This window comes from Sminthopsis crassicaudata, chromosome 5, assembly GCF_048593235.1.
Source record: "Sminthopsis crassicaudata isolate SCR6 chromosome 5, ASM4859323v1, whole genome shotgun sequence".
NCBI lineage: Eukaryota > Metazoa > Chordata > Mammalia > Dasyuromorphia > Dasyuridae > Sminthopsis > Sminthopsis crassicaudata.
Window position 1 is genome coordinate 83,925,180 of NC_133621.1, and position 21,476 is coordinate 83,946,655.

Below are 21,476 nucleotides of genomic sequence, written 5' to 3' on the forward strand. Positions count from 1 at the left end.
AACTAACATTTATAGATATTTACCCTTTATTTCAGAATCTCCTTTAACTAAAAGTGAAAAGGATTCCCAGAAATAATTCATGTAAATAAGATCAAATAGATATTTCTAGGGAAGTCTCCAGTGTGTCAAAATAAAATACACGAATACATTTTTAAAATTATAGATTTCAAAGTATTTTGACCAATCCCTCTGTTTAATCATTATTTGACATCTACCTTGTTTTCTTTCTGATATATTTTCTACATAGAAAATACAATTAAATATTGTATTATTAGACGACAATTCTGTCAGTTTCCCAAATGCTCCTTAAATTTGTTTTAATCACCTCCTCACACATTTCTCATCCAGTGCCCATACAATCTGTCATCTTCTTACGGGAGATAAAGTGGATTATTCTTCTTTGTTTCCTTTATGAGGGGAGTCTGTTTAAAAACCAGTCTTTTTAGAAAAGGGCTTTATGTGGGCTTTTGTAAATGTATCTCTAAATCTTTCCTTCTCCAGTCCTTTTTATCTAACACTGGAAGAAATGACACTTTCACAAATACTTTTTAAAATGAAAAATAAAAGTGACTAAATGTTTAATTGCTAAATGAAATATAACATTTGACTGATAACAAAGATTTTATTTGTATTCGTAATGAAAAAAGTTATATTTAACATGTTTATATACCTGAACATGAAACAAATTTAGTGTGTGTTCTTGGTTGTCACTTGTTGGTTCTTACTATCCTTATGACTCATGGCTAAAGATAAACAATGTTAACATATATATATATATATATATATATATATATATATATATATATATATATATATATATATATGAGTAATTATATGTATGTATACATATACATATGTGTGTATATGTGTGTACATGAGTGTATATGTTTGAATTGTTGTGTAGACCATAAACAAATATTTTCTGAGTGTAAAAATCTGTAGGAAAATATTAGAAGGAATTGTCTAAATAAACTCTCTAATTCTTTAAATTCTGATAATTAAGAATTCAGGACTATTCAAATTTAAGGACATAAAATTCTGAGAAAATTCACTGGACAGTAAGGCTGGTTGGCTCTGTATGATCAGAAATCTGTTGACAAATATTCAGATTAATTCAACTCATAACTTACTAAGAACCAACTACATGTCAGGTACTGTGTGTTATTTATAATACAAACATAGATATAGCACAGACATTGCCCTCTAGAAATTAAAAGGGAAAAAAAGATATGTACACAAGTAAGTGTTAGAAAGGAGAATGTGATTAGTTGCAAAGGTGAGAGCTAGTCAAAATAATATGAGAAGGTTGATGATAGAGAAACTACTTTCCAGGCTGGGGTTGGATGGATTCAGGGAAGGCTTCATTTTGGAATTAGCATTTAGATTAGAGGATTTACATCTGGAATCCCTTCATTTTATAGATGAGAAAACTGAAACACAGAGAGATATTACTTGCCCAGGCTCTCACAGGTAGTAAGTGCTAAAAGCCAGATTTGAATTGAGTACCTCTGATTCCAAGCCCAGTGTTGTGTATGGCACAGGTGCTCAGGAATTAAATTTAATGGGTATAATATTGACACACAACTAACTGTCTGATTTCCATATAATACATAAAATTTGTAGCATTAAGGTTTTCTGGTGTGTGTTTTTATAACTAGCTGCTGTGGTGGTTTCACATTCTCCAAAATTAGTTGTAGATGGTCAGCTTCCATTGTTGCCAGCTCATACTCAAAAAGAAATGACTGTAACTGAGCCTTTTGGAAAGGATCTTTTCAGCAGAGTGGTGGGGATGGAAACAGATTGCAAACAGTTAAGGAAGAAAGTGGGTGGAAAGAAGGTAAAGGTGATTAGTATAAATTATTCTTTTTAGACATTTGATAGAGATAAAAGTGAGAGGGAAAGGGTCCAGGTATACAAAATACTGACAGCATTCTATTATTAAGTGGTTTTTAGTCATATCTGACTCTCTGTGACCCTGTTTGGTTTTTTTTTTTCCAGCAAAGATAAGGAACAAAAGATAAAGTTTACTATTTCCTTCAGCTCATTTTACAGATAAGGAAACTGAGGCCAAACAGAGTTAATTGACTTGCCCAGGGTCACACAACTAATATATGTCTGAGGCTACATTTTGAACTCGGAAAGATAAGTCTGACTCCAAGCCTAGTTTTCTGTCATTGTACCACTTAAAATTTTCCCTTGTAGCAAAAAACTGGAAACCATCAGTGTGATCATTAATTGGGCAATAGTTTGACAAATTATTGAATTATGTGAATGCATTGATATTGTGCTGTAATGCAGTGGTGTTAAACTCAAATAGAAATGGATCCCTCTATGCTACATTTAATTTAGGAAAACTCAGATTAAGATTATCTGTTTTATTTTTTAAATTTTTATATTTTTAAACATGTCTCAATTATGTTTTAATCTGATTTGTGTTGTGCTTTGAATTATGGGCCAGTAGACACCTCTGCTCTAAGAGATGGGTTCAAAGAAATTTTGGAAGACTTATAAGAACTGATGCACAATAAAGGGAGCAAAAAGAGAAAAAAATTTAAGATGATTCAAGAATTATAAAGAAAATAGCTTTGAGAGCCTTAAGAACTACGATCAATGTAGTGACCAACCATAGTTCCAGAAGATGATTGGTAAACCATCTCTTGATTGCGACATAGTAGACTTACAGAATGAGATGTATATTTTCACATATGGCCAATACATATGCTACATGGATGGACTTTGAAGGTTTGGATGGATACATCTGGGCTGGTTATGATGATGCAAAAAAAAGAAGAAGAAGAAAAAGACAAGAACACTGATGAAACATGAATTAAATTGTGTAGAAGAGAAAAAGTTCAGAGGGTCAGATAAAACAGGACAACTTTGAGGTGTTGAATTTATTACACACTTTAAAAAAATTATGTGCTAAAGATTTGCAGTTGGCTCCCTATTGCTGCATTATTGCTCTATGTTTAGCATTCAAAGCCTTCCCTTAATAACCTTCTCCTGTCTCTTCAATCTTCTTAGTCTTCCCTGACACACATTCTTCAATCCAGCGACACTAACCTGCTGTATGTTCCTTGAGCAAAACACTCCATCTCTCAGCTCCAGGTATTCTCTGTGGTTGTTCCTCATGCTTGGAACATTCTCCTTCCTCTAATCCTCCCTGGCTTCTTTGAAGTTTCCACTAAAATTCTGGTTTTTTTTTTTTTCCTTTTTTTACTGGAAACCTTCTTAAGCTAGAGGTAGTAGGTGGCACAGTGGAGACAGTATTGGGCTAGAGGTAAGAGAAATCTGAGTTCAAATCCAGCCTTAGACACTAGTGGTATGACCTTAGGCAAATCGCTTAGCTTCTGTTTGCCTTAGTTTCCTCATCTGTAAAATGGAGATAATATTATTTTGAGAATCAAATGAGATATTTGTAAAGGTCTTAGCATATTGTTGTTGCTGCATAAATGCGTATTCTCTTCCTCCCAAGCTCTTAATTCTATTGGCTTTCCTCTGTTAATTATGTCCTATATATCTTGCATGTATTTGTTTGAATATTGCTTCTTCTATAAAGACTGTGGGCTCTTTGAGGACCAGGACTTTTTCTCAGTCTCTTTTGGTATCCCCTGCACTTAGCACAGAGCCAACACATAGTAAGTTCTTAATAAGTGTGTAGCGATTGTTCTTTTCTTTGTAAATTTATGTTTAGTGTTCATCAGGTTAATACTTATAAAAATTAAAAACAAAATTTTAAAGAACAAGTTTTGCAATAAATAATTTTAATAATAAGAGAGAGTATATGTACATCAACAGGATTAGAAAATAGAGTCAAAGAAAGGATTTTTTTGTTTGGAGTTTAAGAAATATGAGTTTTTTTATAGGTTGGAGAAGGATCCATTTGAGGAGAAATATTGAAGTGCTTTCCATTGATGTAGCTGGAAGGCTTCACAAAGATGAAGGCTATCTTTTTCCTCCAGGCTGAAAGAAGAAGGAAGAGATAAATAAATGAAGTTTCAGACATTTAGAAGAATTGAGAGAGAAGATGAAATCACAAAAACCTGATTATTTCCTCATTATATGAGCCTAGTCTTTTCATTGAAAGGTTCATGTACTAAGAAATGAAGTGAAATAGGATTTAAAGAGAGAAAAATAGTTTGGAATAGTAATTTCAGAAACTGATTATAGAAATTAAACACAACAGCACTAACTCTTTTGAGATTAGATAGCATCAGTTTGTTTTGTTTCAGTCACCACTTGCTTGGTGGCAGGCAGTATTAGGAGTACCACGGGAGTAATACATTAACCAATTTTAGGAGTTAGGAGGTTGGGATTGAGGAAAGCAAAACATTACTTAGATTTTTGTCTGTACCATAGTTTTTTAAGAAATAATTTGAATTTTTCACTTGAAAAGAGTTTCCAGAAGGATCACTCTGGAAAGGCTCTTCGGAAGTAATTTAGTCAAAGTCAGGACTATGTGTAAAAATGTAGAGATCAGAACCAGAAATTAAGGTAAGGTGTGATTTATGCCAAGAATAATTAAAGATCTTCGGTGCTTAAGCTGTTGAAAAAAATGGTGAAAATGAACCAGCTTTTTATTTAATTACCCATTTTTCAGCAGCAACAATTTGGAGCTATTGTTATTACACACAGTGTCTTCTAATTTTGAACTCTAGTTTGATGGATGTTTTGACTATACATAAACATCTGATTCTGAAATGACAAACTTGTCAATAATCAATTGTTTCTGTCAAGAATCGCCAATTACATTTTATTGTGATAATTAATACTTGCCATTTCTAGTATTTTCTGACTCTTGTCTTGAATAAAGTTTTTGTGATATACATAAGTGGGACTTTTGGTAGTTTATAAGAATTTAGGGTTCAGGACTAAGAAATTAATGAGGCTATTTTCCAAAATATTCTTCACAGCTCTCTCATGTTTATTTTCACAATGAAACCAGCAAGTGTCAAGTTGTATATTGATTTGGTTTTTGTGTATTCTTGTCAGGTCTTTAATTTCTCTACTTTAAATGCCATATATATTGGTGCATGCATTGCAATTATCTTTATGGTGATCTTTTTGTGTATGCTTTTCATATGACTGAGGGCCCTATAAAATTATATTCTTATTGCATTTGAACAAATAATGAAATTGACAGTTGCCAACTCCTGTATTTGCTTTTTCATGGAGAATGTAGGAATCTTTTTTTTCTATTTGTTTTCAATTTCTGTTTGTCTTTCAGTGTAGTCTTTTTGTAGTTGTCTGTGCATGCATCTGAGCATCTCAAGTATATTTTAAAATCCTTACTATAGGAACTGCATGGTGCTCTACAGTGATGCTTTATTCTCAATTACTCCTTTCCCTCTCCTTTCCTTGCCATTGTTCAGACCAGCTTAAGATAGAAGTGGATAAGATTTGAAATTCTCCCCTCCCCCCAAATTAGAGTTTAGACATCTGAATGTTATTTTAAACCAAAACATGTAGTTTCCTAGTCTATCTACTAGAATTGGTTTATTGTATTAATAAAAGTATGAATCAGGAAACTAAAAACAAACAAACAAACAAACAAAAAACTTGTTTCTCCTTAAGAAAGTGCTTGGAATCAGCCTGAGAGATAATAGTCTATTTATAGTTCAGGAAGTTTTATGATATCAACATAAGGAATTGTTTTCTCTTAAACTAGCTATTAAATGTTAAAGTGTGTGGTAAAATGTATAGTATTCAAGAGACTGATTTTTATTTATTTTTAATAATAAGGCAATTATTAAATAGCTACTAGCATCAAATTTTAGAAAGCTTAACAAAAACTTACTCATGAATATTAATAACATTTTAGCAATCATTTTAAGAAGAGTGGAGAAAAGAAGTTTGCTCTGTCTTTTCCACATGGAATATATTGGAAATAATGCATACACACACACACACACACAGAGACACACAGAGACACACACATATATATATGTATATATATACACATATATATATGTATATATATATATGTGTATATATATATTTTTTTATATTTTGAAAGGTAATGATTTGAAATTAGACCTAAAAGTGGGTGAGAGCTCTAGTGGGGAGGCATATTGAATGCCCATCACAATAATGATTCTGAATAAGTAAAGTTTTAAGTGACTGAAACAGAAATGAAAAGATCTGTAAAGTAGACCTTAACTTATTATTAACCTACCTTTTCCTCCTCCTTCTAACCACAACTCAGTTATTTACTGGTTGTCTAATCAAGGACAAGACACTTTATCTTTAAGCCTTTCCTTATCTATAAAATAGAAATAATCATCCTTCCACTATTTATCTCAAAGGGTATTTGAGAGAAAGGTACCAACTCTTTCTTCAAAGCCTCCCATGTTAACTTTAACCCTACTTAGTGTTTAAAACTAAATGCAGTCTTTCTAGTGAAATTTATTTTGAGCTATACAAAAACTGGTGTGTTCACTGCTTAATATTAAAAAAAGGTTTGTCTTTATATCAAAGTCTCATTTCCCATCTTCCTCTGGGAAGAGTTTTCTTTAGAAAACAATTAAATGTGTATGGAACTAAGATGGCAGAGGAACTCATCTAATCTCTCCCAAATAGCCTTCCAAATGATTTTAAAATAGTATCTCAAATTGAATTCTAGAGTGTCAGAAGCAACAAAAAGGTGTCCAGCCTAGGACAAGTTAGGTCAGCAGGAAATATCATCTCAGTGGAATGGTGGTCAGTCCTAAAGCAAATGCCCTGGCAATGCCAACAATAGGTTTAGCAGGAGCCTTCAACCTGCAAATAGTGAGGAGGTCAGAGTAGCCAGAAGGAGATTACAGGGGACCTTTTCTTGGGATTGGGTGTAACTGTTGCATTGCCCATACACAGTTCCATGTCACAGACCAAGAGCTAAGAGGAGCTCACTAGCACTTGTGATAGCAGGAATATAGGGGTCCTGCTCACACTTCCAGGGTGAAGAAACAGGTTTGTATTTGTATGTTTAATAAAATAGAGCATTTTAAAGCATTCTTTATAAATGAAAAGTGGTGCTGAATACCAAATTTGACTTTCAAATAGAAGACTTAAGAGAAGCATAAATATAAAGAGAAATCATGATGGATTCAATGTTTTGTCAACTGTTTCCATTCCTTTATGGGAAAATGATACTTATCATTTCTAAGAAGTTTATCATTATAATTAATTAATTCAAAGAATTTATACAGATAGAAGGATGGGTATAGGTTGACTGTGATGGGATAATTTTTTTTTTTTTTTTTTTAAGGAGTGAGAAAGATGGATGCCCTGGGAGAAGAGTGAAGGGAGATAGAATGAGGTAAATTATCTCACATAAAAGAGGTGTAAATAGAAGAACTTTTACACTGGATAGAATGATGGGGGGAGTAGAGGTGGGGAGCAACAGTTAAATCTTATTCTTAATAGAATTGGCTCAAAGAGGTAGCAGAAATCTGTCTTGCCATACAAGGAAATATGAGGGGAAAGAGATAAAAAGAAAGGAGAGGCTGATAGAAGAGAGGGTAGATTAAAGGAATCAGAAGTCAGAAGCAAAATAGAAAAACAAGCAAAAACATTCAATACAGATGTCATATCAACTTGACATTGTATACAATTTTTTTATACTATTAGTTACCTACCTTTCTTCCATTAAGAAGGAGGTAGGCTTTATTTTTTTCCTAGATCTTCATTAGTTTTTCCCATTCCTCCATTTCTTTTTTTAAATTTAACTTCGTTTTACTCTTGTCACAGTTGTAATATATTGTTCTCTTGGTTGTTTTTTCCTCTCTGAATCAATTCATAACAAATATTCTCATATTTTTCTAAATTTCTTAAATTTGCCATTTCTTATAGCAAAATAATATTCCATTATTTTTACATTTCATAGTTTTTTAAATCTCCTGCACAATATATTGTCATCTACTTTACTATCACAGAGCGCTACTATGAATATTTTGTTACTATATTCGAACTTTATTTTGGTATAGCATTTTGTTTTTGGTTTTATTTCCTTTGGGTATATGCCTAGTAATGAGATTGTAGAACCAAAAGAGTTGTTTTACTTATTTCTTTCTGTATTCCAAATTAAAGTCTAAGATAATGATTTAACAATCGTATTTGGCACAAATATTTTTCATACTCTGCCACTAATTAAAAACAGCATTTTATTTTTTTAAATACATATAAAGATAGTTTTCAATATTCATCTTTGTGTTTCAAATTTTCCTCCCACCCTTTCCCAGGATAACTCAATCTGTGTTAAATATGTGCAATTCTTATAAATATATGTCCATATTTGTTATTCAGCACACAAAAAAAAATCATCAAAAGAGTGAAAAACTATGAGAAAGAAAAAGAAATCTGCCATTTTCTCATAATTCTACTCTCAATGAATTTATTTGTGCAAAAATTTTATATAATTACAATTGTAGTTAAAATTTCATAACTTCCATCCCTTCTTTGTATGGTTAAGGATTCTTACTATAATCATGGTTTTAAACAGTGTTGATTTTAGCATTTTTTTTAATGGACAAACTTTTATATTTAGGTTACATCCATTTTTATTTATTTTGGTATTGTGTTGTGTAGAGTATTGGTCAAAATATAATTTCTGCCAAATTGCTTTCCAGCATTCCAAATATGACTGTCAAAAAGGGAATCCTTCCCTTAACAAATAGCATTTATCAAATACTGGATTGTGGTTGGTTATGATATTTGTTTTTGTTTTGTTTTTTGCTTATCTAGGCTGTTCCACTGATCTACTTTTCCGGTTTTTTTTAGAAGCAATATCAAATTGCTTAGAAATTAAATTTCTGATAGTTTTATGCTTCCTTCAGTCATAGTTTTTTTCCTTTTCTTGAAGTTCTAGATTTTTTGTTTTTCAAAAAGATTTTTGAATTTTTCTAATCTTAATAAAGTATCCTCATAATTTGATCACTGCTTTGCATTTTTAATGATTTAAGGGCTAATGAGAATATTGTATTTTTCATTGTATGTATATAGACTTTGCAAATTTAGTAAAAGTTTAAAGTAGGCACTTTTTTTTAAAAGCACTTTTTTTTTATCAAAAGTAGAAATCCCCCTATTTAGTTTTCAGTTAATCAAATGATTAACAATAAGCCAATTTACAAAAAATCTAGTAATATCAGAATTATTTCATAGCTTCTAAAAAGACATCATACTTTTATGAAAATAAAAATATTTTTTGAGAATACATAGTTGTTAGAATTTTGAGACCATAAGCACTTTAAATACTCAAACTAAACATTTGAGTTTGCAGAAGGAAGAATGTATCCATGCCTAATTTTTGATTTATAAATTGGTTTGTAAAAGGTTTGGGTGTGTTCTTTGCAGAAATCAGAAATTTTGAAAAGCAGTTATTTGAGAACAACTTATCATGTTATGGAAATGAATTTGTGACCAGCTTATTTGCATTTGTAATACACTGAGAAAATACGATTTATTAGTCATGTTTTAATGAGCATTTTGTAGTATCAGACTATACAGATTACATCAACTTTTTTAGTAATGAACATGAATGTGCTTGCTGAAAGTAAAAGTTGACTCAGGTGGGTTACAAACATAAATTCTTTTGACTTGTATTGTAGAATGAAGTAATAAAATCTTATTTAAATGAAAAATTTTGTTCTATATGTTCTTTCTTTGTAGATTGAAATAGAGGGGTGATTGTCACTCATGTAATTGTATGTACAACATATTTGAGTGAGATCCAGGGAAGAAGTTATTGTTACATATGTGATAGAAGAGAGTTGTCTTGTTGGCCAGACTCTGAGGTCACCCTGACTTTAGGGTTAAATACAGCTGAATAGAGTGAACTTGTGATTGAGATTTGTTATTCATCATCATTTTCATGAACTTTTATAAAGAGAAACTATGTAGTCATATACCGCTAATTAGGAAATATAAAATAAAAATCAGTAAGAAAAGTTAAAATGCAATGTCATAATTTATGTTAATTTTATATAACAATATAAAATAGGTTTTGGAGTATTGGTTTTCAATATATTTTGCATTTTAGAAATTTTGAATTACTTTTTTTAGTTAAGTAACAGGTTTTTTTTAGCACTTATAGATTTTTATCATTTTAGACATAAAGATTATAAATTCCATTAAAAGGGGACATTGACTATCTCATCTTCGAAGAAAATTCTCGAAATTGAAGAGTTACATAGGGTTTTCTCAATATAATATTTAATAGGGATTATTAGTGTAAGGGTTTATGGGCCCCAATTTGATTTTACTAATATTTGAAAAGACTATTTGTTCTTCTTCCTGGTTTTCCTGGAAACCAATAAGTCTATGAAAAAGAGAATCCTTGTTTGAATGGTTCCTTCTGCTACTTGAGCCTGACTCTTTGGAATTAAGTAAGGAATTACAGAAGGTAGTGAACCCCCAGGTCTCTTAGTAGAAAGATTTTTTTCTTGTTTGACATAATTTTCAACTCTTATAGAATTGTCAACTCATTCTTGTTACTAACTTCCTTCTCCTTTTCTAACTTTTTCTAAGTTGTATAGTTATAGACTATTGAACTGCCACTGGAGTAGAGAGAATTTGGTATCAAGCACCCAGGATGTACAGCACAAAGCTTGTGGAAACTTCTTGGGTTGGGAATGTGTCACAAAGTCAGAGAACTAATGACACAAAATTAAATTGAACTTAATGTGAAGGGAATGACTAATTAGATGCATATTGAATTTAGTGGAAAACAAAAATATCTTTGGGTGATATTTTGGAAGACCATCTGTATTTTGACACATATTACCTTTTTCAGATGTGCAGCCTGATTACTGGTTAGAACTACAAGACTAAGAATTCTTAAGAAATGTTAATAGTATTTGGATCTCTTTTAAGCAAGAATTTTTCTTCTTGACTAGCTATACTACTTATACTCTTAAATTATGTTACTTTGAACACCTCTAGGATACATGGCTATCATCAGTGTTTTTAGTATTTCAGATGTATGCATATACATATATATATATACATATATACATATTTGAAAATTTTATTTATTTTTGTTCTACATTTACCTAATACCAACATAATGAGTATTTCTATACAGAGTAGAACAGAACTAAAAAAAGGACTGTGTATGAATCTCTGGGCAGCTAGGTGGCGCAAAAGAATGCTAGGCCAGAAATGAGGGAGGCTCTTATCAGTTTTCTGAGTTTAAATCTGCTCTCAGACACTGATTAGCTGTGTGACCCTGGGCAAGTTACATAATCCTTTTTACCTTGATTTCCTCATCTGTAAAATTATCTAGAAAAGGAAATGGTAAACTACTTCATATCTTTTATAAACAAACAAAACAAACACAATCCAAATGGGGTAATGAAAAGTTGGATACAACTGAATTAAAAAAAAAAAAAAAAAAAAGGAATGAACAACAAAATATGAATATACCAATTTGTTCTTTTAAGCAAATAATAAATTCAGTATGTAATTTTCAAAACTTCTGCTTTTCTATTTTTTTTTTCCTGTTCTGTGCATTTAAAATATTTTTCAAAACCCCTCTTTTTTCTTTCTGGCAAACCTGTTACTAGACTGCTTTCTCTTTCTCTTCTCTACCAAACATGTTTTATAAAATAAAACTTTGTAAGCAATTTAGTCAAATAAAATATATTTCTCCATTGTCCTTGCCTGAACATTTTTATTTCATTCTACATCTTATGATTTGCTATTAAGAGATGAGTGGTAGGTTTCATAGTTGGTGTATAAAAGTGCTTCTTTTCCATTCCTCCCATTGTCTTCTGGCCTTTCTGCTATTTGGTTTCTGACATCAACTGAAATTATGCTCTCCAAAGTTACCAGTGATCTCTTAATTGCCAGATCTAGTGGGCTTTTCTCAGTTCTCCTTTTTGCAGTCTTTGACCCTATCATTATCTTTTCCTTCTCTATTGTCTGTGACACTGGTCTCTCCAATACTTCTCTTACCTTTTGACTGTTCCTTTTCAGTCTTTTTTGCTGGATCTTCATTCAAGTCACACCTGCTAAGAGCTGATGGCCACAGAAGCCCACTTCTCTTTCTCCTCTATACTACACCAGTGATCTCAGCAATTCCCATGGATGCAATTATCTCTAGCTAATGATTCTCAAAATTGCTTGTCCAATTCTAACTTTTCTGTTGACCTAGAGTCTTGTATCTCTAATTGCCTATTGGACATCTCCAACTAGAATTTGATATCCTATAGATGTCTTAAATTCAATATGTACAAAACTCAATCCATTATCTTCCCCTCCTTTCTTTTAAACTTCCCTATTATTGTCAAAGATAGCACCATCTTACCAGTCTTCCAGGCTTACTGCCTAGAAATCATCTTGGATTTTTCAACATGTTTACTCCCTACATATAGTATGTTGTCATTGTTGATTTGTCTGTCTCTCCATTCTAATCCATCCCCCATTCAGTCACCAGAATGATCTTCAAGCTCACATCTAACCATGTCAGTCCCTTACTCAGAAAATCCAGTAGCTCCCTATTACCCCCAAGATGGAGTATAAAATCTTCTGTTTGGCTTTTAAGCCCCATAACTTGCCTGCTGCCCTCTGCTTTTCTGGGCTCCTTATACTCACTCACTCCTTATTTTTGGTTCCAGTGATGCTGACTTCCTTCTTCCTTACACAAAACCCCCATTTTCAGCAAATATTCCTTGTGTCGGCAACTTTTTCCCTCCTTGAATCCTATTTCTAAGGCATTATTAATATCAATGCTTCCCCACTATTGCTTATGTCCAGCTTATCCTGTATCTGTCTAATATATAATAAATGGTTGTTTGCAGGTTGTCTCCCCCATTAGTCTGTGAGCTCCTTCATGGCAGGAGCTGTGCCTTTCTCTGTGTCTCCAGCACTTAGCACATCATAGATGCTTAATACTTGTTGACTTGATATTTTTCTTCAGGATGATAGTGGATTTAACAGAAGAGCAATTAATTTTTGATCAGTTGTCCATACAATGCTCTTTCTATGTGAAAACTGCCCTTTAATTGTTGGCTATAGTTAAAGTTGGCCAAGCATATAATTTTGGCTTTGCCTTTTTGTTCCACAAGCTATTAGATTTCTGTGCTCTAAGTTTGATTGTTTTCATGGTTATTTCAGAGGATTCTACAGTTATTCTTCATTGCTTCTCCTTATATTTCTTCAAAATTCTCATTCTCATCCCACTCTTTATTCTTGATCATCATTCATCCTGCACTTGTGTGCTCCTGCCCTAGGGAATTTGGGTTGTAGTAAGCATAGTTTTTACTGATGACATCCCAGGCTAATTCAGATTCCTATCTGAGGATGATATTTAAGCACCTGTCCTTCCTGTTGTTGCTTTGTAAATAACTCTGATGTTAATGGTAGGGTAAATTATTCTGGATCTCCTCTTAATTGCACAAATTTAATCATATGCCTTAAAAGGACCCAGTAGAAAATCAAAAGTAATAAGATGAAAAAAATATTATAAAAAGGATTTTGTATACTGTCCTACATTATAATCTTAATTATTGTTAATAAATATTTATGCTGAATTTTATTGAGTCATATTCTTCTGTTTATTTAACAGGAATTACCAGGTTTGATCTTCTTGGAGATTTTGGAAGATTTAACTGGCTGGGGAATTTCTACATTGTATTATCCTACAATTTGCTGTTTGCTATTGTGACAACTTTGTGTCTAGTCAGAAAGTTCACCTCTGCTGTAAGGGAAGAACTTTTCAAGGCCTTAGGTAATTTGGGGTTTGAAGGGGAATGATGAATGTGTTTATTATGCCAATTCATGCCCTTTTAGCTAATTTTAAGTCTCCTGTAATCCAGAGATCAGAATGTATAAAGTCTTATTGAAGTATCCAGCCAGGTCCCAAAGTGCAATTCTTATGCTTTTAAAAGCCTCGGAGTAATGACATTAATATGACATTCTTTATAAACTAAATAAATCTATTTTTTGGTAATAGGCTTTTTGAGTTCAAATTAGGATGATTTATACTTAAAGAGTTTTAAAAAAAACCAAAACTTTGGTATTTAGGTACTCAACTATAAAGCCATAATACTCCCCTTGACTTAACTACGTAGTTTCATCAGTTCCTTGGACTGTTTCTTCACTTGGTATTCATGTTTCTTTTTCTTTATTATTGTATATTATATATTCTTTATTATTAAAACATGCCAAAGTGTGGACTCTTATTGGTACCACTTTAAAGAGCCTCAGGTCACTCCCATGCCTGGATGACATGATTTGAGGTTTCAGAACATAGATATTCAATGATGGGAGGGAGCTGAACCATAATTTTCTACATAAATAATATTTCAGGGTAAAAATATAAGCATTCTGTTATCATCTAGGGAAAAGTTTATCTCAGATTTGAGGGGATTCTCTGTTATTTGACTTATAATCACTGTTAAAATTGTCAAGGGTCTGGAATCAGGAAGCATGAATTCAAATCTGGATTCAGATACTTTGGAACTGTGTGACTTAAAAGCTGGTCATGTAACCTCTGTTTGCCTCAATTTTCTCATCTGTAAAATGGATAAAATAATAGGACCTATCTCCCACGGTTGTTGTGAACATCAAATGAGATCATGAATATAGAGTACCTGTACATAGTACAGTACCTGGCATAGTAAATGTTTGCTGATATTATCAAGTTGTTAGATGCCTTTTTTTTTTTTTTAACTCTAGTAGAAAGTATAAATCTTATCAGTCATACTTATTTCCATATTGGGTCCAGGTTTTGTTTTTTGTTTTTAACATTCTCAAAAAACCCAAACAAACCCAAGACTTCATGTACCTAAAGTATTATGCAATAATAATAGCGACCTACATTTGTGTTAGCATTTTAATAGTCAGTAGACACCACACAAAAGAGAAAACAGAACCTTAAGGAACTCAAAGGCTTGCCACCTTGTAAGACACACATGTAGCTCCTCCTCATTACTTTACAGAGGAGGAAGTTGATTAAGCAATTTACCTAAGCCTATATACCTCCTGGCAAGTTACTTAATCCTGAGATTGCAACCCAGATCTAGGGCAATTCCCAGTGCAGTACTCAGTCCTTCCACCTTACCCTGAAAAGTTGAGTCAGAAAATGCACACCTACACTTTATTTCAATGATAGCCAACCTCTTGCTGTGTTATTTGAACCAGAAATATTTAACAAGGAAGATCATTTTCCCCAACACCTAGCACAGTCTTTGCCACATAGGAGGAATTTAATAACTGTTTGCTGATTGATTGCATTAAATCATAAATCTAAGAAGAGTTTTCACCCTTATTCCATTTAAGCTGGTACTTTTTCCTTTACTCCTATCCACTGACCAATCCCTTTATTTGTATTTGTACATTTTAACAGTTAATGATACTTGGTTCTGTTCTTAACACTTAGGAATCAACCATTCACTCCACATGTAATTTATCAAGACAAAGCATTTTTGTATTTGGGGATCTCTCCCTACTCCTTGCCCCCCAAACATGTGCAGCCATTTCAAGAGTGAGAATGATTGTGCTTAGACTGGATTCCTTACCTTAGGAATGAAGGGTTTTAGACAGATCATTTTGTAGATGAAGGATTATTCCAAGAAAGCCTCATAAAAGTGGTAAAATACTACTTAACTAAGATCAAAGGTAACCTGTGCTTATGTCAGCCTTTTGGATAAAGGGGACAGCAGAATCTGTAAGAGTTGTGGGCAAACTAGGATTCACGGTTGTTGTTTTTTATTTTACATCACATTTACAATTATACATTTGAACTCAAGTATACTACTTTTAAATGTTAGATTTCGAATATGGTTACAACAGTAGCTGATTCATGAATTGTGATATTTGGCATTCTAATTTTTGGTTTAGTAGAATACTTTTTTTTATTTCTTTGCTAAGTTGTTTTGATGCTGTTTAAATTGTTTTGGACAAATATACTGTTTTGTAAAAACAGGTTCTACAAAACGTAGTAGTTAGAATTAGAAGTGGGATTTTTTTGAGTTCCCTTGGAAGAATGAATTGCCTTTCAGTGTCTCTATTCTTTCCTCATAATAAATGATGCAGTAGAGTGAGTGCTAGGACTGGAGTTGGGAAGACCTGAATTCAGATCCAGCCTTTAGCACTAGCTATGTGTCTGTAGGCAAATCATTTGACATCAGTGTTCTCCTCTGAAAAATGGGGATAATAATAGTACCTCCCTCCCAAGATGGTTGTGAGGAGTGTAGGAGAGGCCTTCTTCAGGCAGCAGCATGTATGGGAGCCCAGAGTGTGTGGCATTTATGTGAAATGCTTTTGGAAAAGTGATAGGGTCAGGCATTTTGTGAAGACATTTTCTTTTAAGGGGAAACAACTGCAGCTTTTTGAGCAGTGAAGTATGTGGTCAGATTTGGAGGAAAAGGAAGAACCAATTCATTGATTCTAGAGCTCAAGGGGCCTTAGAGATCATCCAATTCACTGCTCTCATTTTGCAGATGTATAATTTGAGGATAAGAGAAACTACACAACAAGCTAAAGTAGTAGGGTCAGGCACAAATTCAGGCCTTTTGACTGAATTCAGCTCTCTTCTTACTCCATACCATCCTCTTGTTTCAGATGATTTGTTGCTGAGAAATCAATAAGGAAAGTTAATCAGTTGTTGGAATGTTTAGAAAATAAAGTTGATACAAGCAAATTTTAAATTGTTAAAAAAAAAAAAGCTTGCAAGAACTATTCTCCTACATTTTGTAAAACATCTACTATATTGTTTAAAACTTTGTTAGCATGGCATTCTCTTTTGATTTCACCTCCTTATTCTCTTGGTGAAAGAAAGGAAGAAAAGATTTGTCATTCTGTTCTTTTTCTTGAACAACCAAGCATGTGCAAAGTAGCAAACATTTTTGTTTGGAAAATGACTGTAACCTCATGGTGATGCTGGTGATTTGTGTTCAGTTTGCCATGAAACTCTGTCAGATCCTAAAAGTCACAGATAGCTTGTTTTAATATCTTTTTTCCTTTCTCACCATCTCTAATGTCTGTGCAGGTCTTCACAAACTTCAACTATCAAACAATGCAAGAGACTCGGAAACAAGCAAACCTTCTGCAAATGGGCATCAGAAATCACTGTGAGAGACAATTGATAATCTTTTACAGTAAGAAGAACTGAAAACTCTGACCTCATGACATTCCTGTCACTGTCATCAAAATATTTTTTGTACTAATTTTTGGTTCATATTTTAAGCTCCAGCTTGTAAATGCCATTTTTCCACACTGTACTCATGAGAACCTGGTTACTTCAGATTCACCTTTTTCTAGTCTGACTTTTTGATCTACTCTGTACTTACATGTCATACAGATTCCTTGAAGACTGGAACCTCAGAAGAACTTGGAATTCCTCTTCTGCAGAGTATGTTACATCAGTGGATGTAACATCCTTATTACCATATTTAGGAAAATCCTGTCTTTGCTTAATATGAAAATGTACTTTATAACAGGTTTTGAGATACTTTAACAGATTCATTGAATGTCCATCACAAACTGGACCAAAATTTATATAAACATTAATAGAAGGTGTTCTTGAAAGTAAAAGTGAAGATCTTACCCCAAATGCAGTTTTAAATGCTCGTGAATGTCAGTTATTGTAATGTAAACTACATTAGAACTAGTAATGAGCATTCCAGAATAATATTTGGAAATGGCTTCTTAAAGTTTTCTCTAGGTTTAATTTTCATAATAGAAGCTTATATTTCTGGTAATTATTAGAGACTGTGTGGATCAGCCAATGAGCCCAAGGGACAAACTTTCTTCTTAAACCTGAGCCTCCTGTGTTTGTTAGAGAGCCACAGAAATGTCTTATGTTTTGCATTAGAATAAGCTATAGTAAGTAGTAGTATGTAGTCACATTCAATGCTTAATAAAATTGTGTCTGTTCTAGTCAATATTACCTCCTATAATAATGGCCAGTGTGGGAATCCCACTGTAATGATGATTTTACCTCATAGACCCCAAGTACCTGTGGGTATCTTGGGCCTTAGATAAGGTAAAATCATTTCCCTGTTCTTATATGGCCTAAAAACTGATACAACAGAAATACTTGGTGTAATAAGCCTCTTATCACTGAGGTTTTTATCCTTATGTTACTATTTCATATAGTAATAACTCAAATGTCAGGATTATACAGATTTAAATCTGGCATCTACAATCAATGCATAAACAAACTTGATGTAAGAAAAGTTTTGCAGTGCAGTGTGATCTAAGTAATAATTTTTAAAATTATTTATTTCTATCAGATGATTTTGCTGACTGTAATGCCACTTGTTGAAAAATGGAAAATATATGGGTAAAATGCCCAGAATTCTGCATGCAAAATGTATAATATGGACATATTTGCACACAATTCATATATATATGCAATTTATATATACACACCTGCACTATGTGTATGGGAATAGATTGTCTGTGTTCAGACAAGGTTACTAAAATGATTGTTTTTCACATTGCTGAACTTAAGGAAGTGTGTGAGCGTGAATGGTTTTGTGTGTGTTTGTGTGTGTGTGTGTATATGTGTGTGTGTGTGTATTTCCATATAACTGGAATGTGTATATTTGGCATTTAAAACTTTTATTTAGAACCCAATGATAAGAAAATGACATTAACTTTGTATGACTCCAGTTCCATGCAGCCTGCTACTGCTCTGTTTTCCCTTCTCTTTGGAGAGACCCAAAGCCTGTCAAAGATACAATATAGGTTTGTTTAAAAAAAAAAACAACCCTCGTTGTTTCTAAACACTGAATCCAGGACTAGTGAAATTTCCTGAAGCAGTCTCACTTAAATGGAAATAGTACCACGAATATTAAGTAGATAGATAATTAATAAAGATCAGCTGTCTTGCTACTGCTTTCTTATTTCACTATTAATAATAATTTAAACATCAATTATATTAAGCTTTTGGAATGTCTAGAGATTTTTAATTTCCAGAATTGATATGAGGAAGAAGCAAGTAATATAAAGTATGCAGAAATAAATTTTTTTTGTTTTAATCTTTTTTAATGCTTCTCAGAAGTGATGATAGTGATTGTGATGAGCACAAATCATTAAATGATTCACAGCTTACTACATAATCAAAAGAGATTTAGATCTTAAAAACAACCACTATATTTTAGAAAATTTGTTTTTCAAATTGCTTCTGAGACATTTGCTTTTAAAGCTCATCTATTTGAGCCCTTCCCTCCTTGCCACACTTTTTTTTTTTTTTTCCACTGATCCATGACAAGGAGGGATAACAAAGCATTATGACTTGAGAGTTTCCATCATAGTCTTCCTTTTTTCTCAGCTGTTAAGTGGAAGAGAAGTATTACTACAGAACAGAGGCCCAGAGTTTATAATTACATGTGTTTTTCATTTCCTTTTGGATAGGCATTGATAGGAGGCTATACTAAATCTAGTGGTTGTTTTATCATGCCTTCCTGTGTCCCCATATTTGCTAAATGGAATGTTAATTACTCTAGTCACTCTTGGATTAACACACGTAAGTGGGAGAAAGATACCTTAACCTGAGAGGAGGCAGTGTAATATGCTAGCTCATTATTAATTGGTTCTTTGCTATTTTTAATAAATTGCTAAAGACATTTGAACCAATTTCTACTGTTCTGTCATATTACCCAAATTTGACATCCATTTAAGCAGCTTAATGTACATTCTGTATACAAATAACCTTTTCTCCATACAAAATTCCCTTCAGAGCTAAGTGTGAAAACAATGCAATTCATGTGTATTTCATTAAAATATCCTTGGAATTGTCATAAAATACCGCTAGGTGTAGGTAATATGTTCTTAGTTCTTTTCTCTCTTGAGTTACATTAAAGGTGCTTATGCAGCTGATCTTGGTGACATCACATCTGCCTCATTTGTTGTGATACATAGTTAGCTTTTTTTTTTCTATTGTTGCTCATGTCAATATACCGTAAATATGACCAAAATAGTATGTGGGTTTTTGTTATTTTTAGCACAGTATTTTATGCACAATGGCAGGACTCTTGTAATATGATCTTTTTTTGTTTTGTTTCGTTTGAAAAATGTAAGTACATCTACAGTATTGACTTTTTAAACTTTTAAACTAAAATCACACTGTTGTGATGTTACTTTACAAATTTTTGAACTCCATAGTAAATGATTCTTGTTTATAGATTGTACTGTGATGTTATATCTTTTGGTCATGTTTGTTCCTCTGAGCTACTTTTGAGTGTGACTGATTTACTATGTCTTAGAAATTAAAGTTTTACAAAAAGTCATTTCATATTTTGGTTTGGAAGTACTGAAGAAAAGAAAAGAAAAATTAATCTTAAATACAACCATAACAAAAGTTTAAATGTATTACAGGTTATTTTGATTTGTGTTATGTAATGGTCAATCATCTCTTTTGTAGTTCAATCATTTTAGTTGTGTCCAACTCTTCGGGACTGCTCGTTTAGGTTTTCTTGGTAAAGATAATAGAGTAGTTTGTCATTTTCTTCTCCCACTTATTTTACAGATAAGAAAACTGAGATAACAAGGTTGAGTGACTTTCTCAGGGTCACACAGCTAAGAAGTGTCACTTAGGAAAATGAATCTTCCTGACTTCAAGCCTCTGTTCCCAGGTCCTGTCCTCCCCTTCCTTACTCCATTTAACTCTGCTAACTAGAAAGTAAACTGTCTCTACCACTGAGCCCTCTTTGAAGGGAAAGGAAATAAATGAAGTTTCTCAAACTTCATTGTCATTAGATAAGGATATATCAATCTTAGACAGTTATATCATAACTAACTTAACATAGTTGTTACTAACTTAAACTTAACTCACTTAAATATAGTTATTCTAAAAGACTTAATGGTCTATAGCTTAGATTAATTAAAAGCTCCAAGAGAAGGAATAAGGAGAGTCAACTTTTGAAATAATTCAAATTAGTAAATAGTCTCATAATAGTTTATTTTTGGAAGTCAGTTAAAATTATTAGTGTAGGCAAAATCTTAGTGCTAAAAATGTAACTTTGTGAGCCTATGTATCTCAACATTAAAAAATCTCCATTAACTAGGTTACTAGACTAGACCTATGATCCATTCAGTTTAGGAGTCTGTGTCTGAGAGTAGTACTGATAGAGATTTTAGAAGTAGGGGTGATTGTCCAACATGATTTAACAACCAAAAAGTTAGGGAAATATCCAAACAGTTCCAGTTTCTCTTAATCTTTTTAGGTCCATCAGATCCATGAAAGTGAATCTATAAGGAACTTGATCATGAACTATAAATGAGAAGGAAATTATTAAGGATGACATGGTCAATGTCTTAACAATTAATTATGTCCGTCAGAGATTTACAAGTTGTGCCTGTATTGGCAATGTCTTTTCCCTTTCATGTTCTAGTTTGTAGTTAGAAAACATAAAAATAATCACAAAAATTGGCCACTATTGGGTTATATAAGGATTATAAAATAACCTTTTTTTTAAAAATCACAGTAATGTTAATCATTGTGTATGGGGGTAGGACTGTAAAAAACAGTCAGTCTTTAGCCCTTCGAA

The 21,476-nt window shown here is 32.6% G+C and overlaps 1 protein-coding gene across 2 annotated transcripts in view; it reads left to right on the forward strand.

Annotated features, from left to right (window-relative positions):
- The window catches only part of LMBR1 (limb development membrane protein 1), a 170,655-nt gene extending 150,368 nt beyond the window's left edge, over positions 1–20,287 (forward strand). The window contains exons 16-17 of one of the 2 annotated variants that reach the window (XM_074267320.1): positions 13,544–13,705; positions 16,970–20,287. In XM_074267320.1, the coding sequence (XP_074123421.1) occupies positions 13,544–13,705; positions 16,970–17,055 (248 nt within the window). In that variant the 3' untranslated portion in view covers positions 17,056–20,287. Of the gene's footprint in view, positions 1–7,246; positions 7,311–13,543; positions 13,706–16,969 lie in introns of those variants that run through there. The other variant, XM_074267321.1, reaches the window with a different exon arrangement.
- The last annotated feature ends 1,189 nt before the right edge of the window (positions 20,288–21,476 follow it).